This window comes from Propithecus coquereli, unplaced genomic scaffold, assembly GCF_000956105.1.
Source record: "Propithecus coquereli isolate 6110/MARCELLA unplaced genomic scaffold, Pcoq_1.0 Scaffold206, whole genome shotgun sequence".
Taxonomy (NCBI): domain Eukaryota; kingdom Metazoa; phylum Chordata; class Mammalia; order Primates; family Indriidae; genus Propithecus; species Propithecus coquereli.
Genome location: NW_012145634.1, coordinates 5,051,753 through 5,058,280, shown reverse-complemented (window position 1 = coordinate 5,058,280; position 6,528 = coordinate 5,051,753). Strand labels below are relative to the sequence as shown.

The 6,528-nt window shown below is 53.3% G+C and overlaps 1 protein-coding gene across 1 annotated transcript in view; it reads left to right on the top strand.

Annotated features, from left to right (window-relative positions):
• LOC105810171 (uncharacterized protein KIAA1671-like) overlaps positions 1-6,528 on the top strand; it is a 24,554-nt gene that overhangs the window by 5,003 nt on the left and 13,023 nt on the right. Inside the window, exon 3 of the mRNA XM_012644093.1 lies at positions 1,646-4,423. Coding sequence (XP_012499547.1) covers positions 1,646-4,423 — 2,778 coding nt within the window. The remainder of the gene's footprint in view (positions 1-1,645; positions 4,424-6,528) is intronic.

Sequence of the window (6,528 nt, the reverse complement as noted above, 5' to 3'; positions counted from 1 at the left end):
ACAAGCTATGTTTTTCTAATATAAAAAAATACATGTGCGCTTTTATATATAACTAATACAAGAAAAAAGGAAGGCTCTTTGAGGTTTATAACCCATTGATAATGTTATCCAGAAAGGGGACCAGTGTTCGAATGAGGGAGTAAAAAGAATTTGAGCTTTGTCTGTGTTGTTTAGATTCCTTTACAATGAGAATGGATCCATATATAACTTATGTAAAATTTACATAATAAAATATGAAAAAGTTTGAAAGCAATACGTGTTTAGAATTCTTCAACGGCATTCCATCACCTAGGGTAAGAGTCAGCGGACTGGCCCTGCCCGTGTTATAACCACGTTAAAGTGTACAATTGATGGCGTTAGTGCTTTCTCAGTGTTGTGTAACCGTCCCCACTATCTAGGTCCACAATTTTTTTATCAGCCCAAACAGAAACCCTGTATCCAGTCTCTCCCCATCCCCTATTCCCAGCCCCTGGCAACCGCTAATCTTTCTGTCTCTGTGGATTCACCTGTTCTAGATCTTCCATGTAAAAGGAGCCATGCAACATGAAGCCTTTTGTGTCTGGCTGCTTTCATGTAGCATAATGTTTTCAAAGTTCGTCCACATTGTAGCATGAATTAGGACTTCGTTCCTTTTGATGGCTGAATAGTATTCCGTGCATGGCTGTGTACCATGTTATGCGTGTCTGCTCATCCATCATCACACATTCGGGTTGTTTCCGCCTTTCGGTGATTGTGAATATTGCTGCTATGCACGAGCTGTAGTTTGAACACCTGTTTTCAGTTCTTTTAGGTATATACCCCGCAGGGGAATTGGTGGGTCATACGGCAATTCTATATTTAACTTGTTGAAGTAGACTGATTTCTAACACAACAAAAGATTTTTTAAAAATTGTTAAGTAATATATGCATATTATGAAAATCAAATAGAACCAAAGGGTGTGAGAGTAAAGGAAGATGTTCCCTTCTTCATTCTTTCCTCCCATCCTCACATCCCACTTCCCGGGCTCACAGTTTGATTCGTATCTTTTCTTCAGACAGTTTATCTCCGTGTGTCCGGGTATGTGTGTACATACATACATATACATGTATTGTCATACATGTAGACATGTATTATTATACGTTATTCTGTTGTCTGCTCTTCTCCCTGCAAGACAATGTTTTGTGAGTGTCCTTAGATGTCCTGACATCACCTCCTCCTGTGGGTGCAAATGCGTGTGCATACTGCACTGTTCGGGTAGATCAAAATTTACTCAGCTAGTGCCCTTGTGACGGGCCTTCAGGTTGTTGCTGTGTTCTTTTGCTTTCACAGACAGTGCTGCCTGAACTTTCTCACTCATGTAGACTTGGGCACATGGGCACAGAAAGAGTTCTGGAAGGAACTTGGCTAGGTAAAAGGAAATGAGTATTTTAAAATCATGATAGGTGTTCCACATTGTCCCAAAGTGTCCCACATTTATGTTCCTCCCAACAGTATCTGAGTGTCATTTCCCCACATCCTCACCCACACCGGGTGTGTTCAGTCTTTAAAATTTTATGGTATTTCATTGCTTTAATTATATAAGCAGCCATTTCAATCCATATCAATCCCCTCCCCTCTTCCTTTCCATTTTCAATCCTGTAATGTTGAATTGTTTCTTTTTTCCAGCAAAAGGAGGGGCATGGTTTGGTGGAAGCATCTGCTCCAAGAAGTCCCTGGAAGCCTGGGACGCTCCGGGAGAAGTCCAGGCAGACGGAGCGGAAAGATAGTTCTAACCAAGACCCTGACAACTCTTGGGGCGAGAGCTCGGTGGGAACTCCTGACGTCACTCCAGAAGATGAGGGAAGCTTCCAGACCGTGTGGGCCACGGTGTTTGAGCATCACGTAGAGAAACACATTGTGTCTGACCTGACGGGACGCTGTCTCTTGACCACGTCCCCCGCTGACATGTCCGATGCACATGTCCCAGAACCCAGGCCCAGGCCCGACAAAGGCTCTTGGCTGGGGAAGGACCCGCTGGAAGTGACAAAGCTCAAGAAAGAGAACGCGAGGGGGTTTGACAATCCTAAGACAGAGAGATCGGGACAAACCGCCCTTTTGAACGGCGAGCCAAGACAGTGTCACACGCCTCTGCGGGAAAAATACCCTTTGGGTGAAAAACGCAATAGTAGCCCTTTGCTAAAGCACTTGGAAAATGCCCCCACATCCCAGAGGATCGAGCCCAGGTACGACATCATGCACACAGTGAGGGAGCGTGCGCACAGTGAGGCCATCTCTACAGCGCCAGAGGAGAAAGTGGTGACGCTCCGAGGCGGCAGGTCTCGGCCCTCGCTGAAGGGGAGGCAGCCGTCCCAGGAGGTCACCCCGGCTGACCCGCAGTGTGGTCTGGAAGCTCAGGTGGGGGCCGTCCAACGGGCCAGTTTGATTTGGGACGCTCGAGGGACGCAGGAGGCGGCCAGTGGGCCAAAGCTCGATTTTCGAGAGCAGAAGGATGTGACGGGGGACAATTGCCCGTCACCTAGGTGGACAGGTGGGGTGGCAGGGAGCTGGCATAAAGCCAAAGCCACCATGGTGGTCAGCGAAGAGCCCTGTGCTCCTGGGGCCGCCTCTGTGAGGTCCGTCAAGGCTGCCGTCTGGGTGTCCCAGCACGAGGGGCCTGGAGCGGCTGGACACAAGCCAGGAGCGGAAGCAAGGGGTCCCTCCCACGGGGGCCCCCTGCATCCTCCTTCCAGGGCTGAGGCTGAGCCCCCTGATTCCCTAACACAAGCACATCCAGACACGTTTTCTGGGCAGAAAGGGCCCCTCACTGCGGCTGCCAGCGACGGGGATCCAAGGCTGGCCCAGGGGCCGGGGCCTGAAGCCAAGATGCGGAAGGCCGGACCCACGGAGCAGAGAACGGACAGGTGGAGGCGGCGGACTTTGCCCCACGACGTGAAATTTGATGCATTCAGCTTCCTCACCCCAAAGAACTCGTCGAAGGTGGAGGAGAGACAGACTGATGATCTGACCCCCACAGCCAGTGCCTTAAAAAAACCTCCACTTTTCCACAATAGGGCGGAGACCCGGGAGGTGAACCCAGGTGCTTCCCTGGACCGGACTTTCTTAGTGGCGAAGCAAGGGTCGCCTGTGGAACCCAAGGCAACGTTTTTTGCGGTAACTTATCAGATTCCTGATACTCAAAAGGCAAAGGGTGTTGTTATGTCAGGGCTTGACAACTTGCTGGAACGTTCTAGAAAAATCACTCCACCTCCATCTCCTCATTCTTTCGCACCCACTTTGATTTCTCTTAAGCGTGAAGAGCCACTGGAGACGGTGGGCGGTAAAAGCTGGACTAAGGGAAGAGAGCACGAAAATGTAAGCATTTCAAACACCCTGAAGCTGACAGACTCTCCCTTATTAACTGGGGACAGGATTCTGGAACCTTCTAGTGAAAAAGTCATTGACGTGGACGCTCTATGGCGTCATCGGGCATCAGAAGATGGCACTGGTTTTCAGAACGACTGGAAGGATAGGGGCAGCAAGATGTCCCCCAGCAACAGTGCTCCCCAAACTACCCTGACTTTTAAGAGTCGTCCGAAAGAGCTCCTCGTCAGGAGGAGGACTGAGGTGATCAGTGAGACGTTCCCAGGTAAGATCAGAGATGGCTACAGATCCAGCGTCCTGGACATTGACACCCTGATGGCGGAGTACCAGGAGCTGTCAACCAGAGTCCCCGGCGAGGCTCAGGGGCGGAAGGAGAGCCGGACTTGGGAGCCCAGCACCTCGCCTTGGGAGAGGCCCGGCCAGCCGGGCAGGGTGGAACTGAGGAAGAGGAGCCCGAAGGAGGGACCCGAAGCCGAGGGTCTCCGGAAACAAGCCAGCTTGGCCGAAACAAGGCACAACTCCCCTCCCGGCTCAGGCAAGCAGCCGGCAGAGACCCCGGGGCCAGCCCCGAACACCAAATCCAGCCCTCCTCTGTGGGCTCTGCCAAACGCAGCTCCTTCGGAGAGGTATGCAGGGGACTCTGCCGTCCCCGCAGGCCCCAAGAGAAAAGTCTCGGGAATTGCTGAGGACGACCAAAAGGCCTTTGCCGGTAAACATCATGGTGCAAAGTGTCAGAATTACCCGGCTGAGGCAAAGCCCTTTGGTCGCGAGGATCTGGGCGGTAGGGTCAGAGGGCCACCCAAATCGACCCCCACCGACTGGAAGAAAGGGAGCCTGAGGAGATCCATGGAGTGGGGGGAGGAGAGCAACGTGGCCCAGTGGGGTGACCACCCACGTGACTACGCAAGGTCGCCGCCGGATGTCAAGAGGGCCTGTTCGGAGAAGGGGCCCCCTGCCACCATCCGCGAGGGCCTGTCCGTCATGCACGAAGCCAGGGAGAGGCGGAGGGAGCTCCCTGGGGGCAGTTCGGAGGCCCAAACCGGGCCCTGCTGGCGGGAGTCAGGGACTCGAGACGGTCACAGGGTGAGTACGATGGCTCTTTTAATTTCATCAAACGTTGAGTAAACATCTGTGGCAGGGGTCTCGAACCCAGCTCTCACGTGGGCCCCGTGGGTGCACACGCGAGTGGGGTCAGGCCGGGTGTGAGACTGCAGGGAGTCGTAGGGCTGTGGCCCTTTCTGAAGGGGGCAGCTGTGCGGTTCCGTCTGGCTCCTGACACAGGAGAATGTGGCCCTGAGATGGCGGACCTCGTGTATCACAAAATCGTAGAATCCAGACTTTTAGGGGGACCCCCCACTTAGGAACTGAGGGCGGCGTATTGAACTGTGCTGTGCAGACAGCCCCGGGGCCACCAGCTTCACACCTCTGGTGCCTAGAATGACGGTGATGATGGGTATCAACGATAGCTTCATTGAGCTCCTTCTGTATACCACTCTGTTGTGTCGTGTTCCTTGTTATATAATAGAGGGGTCGTCATGGTTTGGTTCCCGCAGAGGCAGATCGTTGCAGGTGGATTTTTAAGGGGTGATTCCGGGAAGAACTGGCCATGACGTGTCCCGTTTCTTGGGGCCGAGGAATGAACACAGAGACAAAGAGACACAGACACACACAAAGACGGTACACGACTGCGACCACTACAAAGAGACACAGACACGCAAAGACGGTATAAGACTGCAGCAAAAGCTCTTGCTGTAGTTGCTTTATTTATAACACAGCCTGTTTGGCAACTGTCCCACCACAATTTCTTTGTTCCCACACTGTCCCGACTCAACACGTCCCTGTTCCTTGTTGTTTCGTCTCCGGCGAGCAGATGTTTTCATCCTAAACTCTCTAGCCCCTCCTGTTTGCAGGGTTAGGGCACCCTGGACTTGCGTGCAAGGCCAAGGCATATTCTGAGAAAAACAACAAGAAACCGTTCCCAGACAAAGTGTCCTCTACAGGCCGGCAGCAGAGCAATGAGGCAGGTGATACGGGGGCCACTGCGGCAGCTGGGCTCAGTCTCACTGGGGACCCCTGGGAGGCAGCATTGAACATCTCTCGAGTGGTCCTATCCAAGGAGCAAGGGACCTGGAGTTTGTATTTTCCAATTCCCTCTGTCCTTGCCTGGCACTGTTTCTGGGTTATTAACATTCAGACTCTTCCATCCTGGCTGGCACCATGTTCAATGGTTCCAAGAAAACCCTCACACGGTAGGACACTTGCCACTGGCATGTGCTTGAGTGTTGGGCAGGGTGCTGACAACGCCTGCTGTAGGTATGATCATCTTCCTGTACAGGTGGAAAAAACAGAGGCTCAGAGAGGTTAAGTAACTTGCCCCAGGGCACACAGCAGCAAGGGGCAAAGCTAGTATTTGAACCCAGATCTGATCTAGTTCCTAACAGGTAGTGGGCCACTTTCGAGTAGGCCACTCTGCTGAGTGAAGAACCATGAAGGTGGGGAAGGAATCCGAGTCCCAGAGGCCACCCTCAGGAAGCTTCTGATCTCTGTAGGGAGGTGGGACCTGTGATCCTGGGCCAGGAAGTGATAGGACGCAGAGTGAGGTGCTGGAGAAGAGGCCCAGGAAGGTGTCCGGGTGTCTGGGAGGAGGTGCTGGCTTGAGCCCAGCCCGGAGGGATGGATGTGAGTTTGGATGGGCTAATTGGGGGGGCGGGGGCGGTCTCGGCAGGGGCACGCATGCACGAAGGTTTGGGGGTGGGAAGAAACATGGTGTGTTCTGGAGTTTGTAGGGGAACTACCTTAGCACCCCTCTGTGTGATGCAGCATCAGCAAACCAGGGCCCAGATCCCACCTGTGTCCCTTGCGGGCCGAGTGACTGCAGGCAAGCCCCTCCGCCTCCCCGGGCCTGGGCTTCCTCGTCTGTAAAGGAGAGCAGAGGTCCAGTCTGGAAAGGGATGCTCCGGAAATCAAACAATAGGATGCTGTTGGTCAAGGTCACGAAATGAGGGCTCGCCTAGAGTGGGAAGCGGGTAAGTGGCGGAGTTGGACTTTGAACCTGTGTCTCATCCCGAGAGGCCAGGCTCTCTGACCGCCACGTTCAGTCCCCAGCAGCCTTGGCGTCCGAGTCTCTACTCTGCCACTTGCCCTGGCGGCACTGCTCTCAGGCCGAAGCGAGATGAAGCACCCAGCAC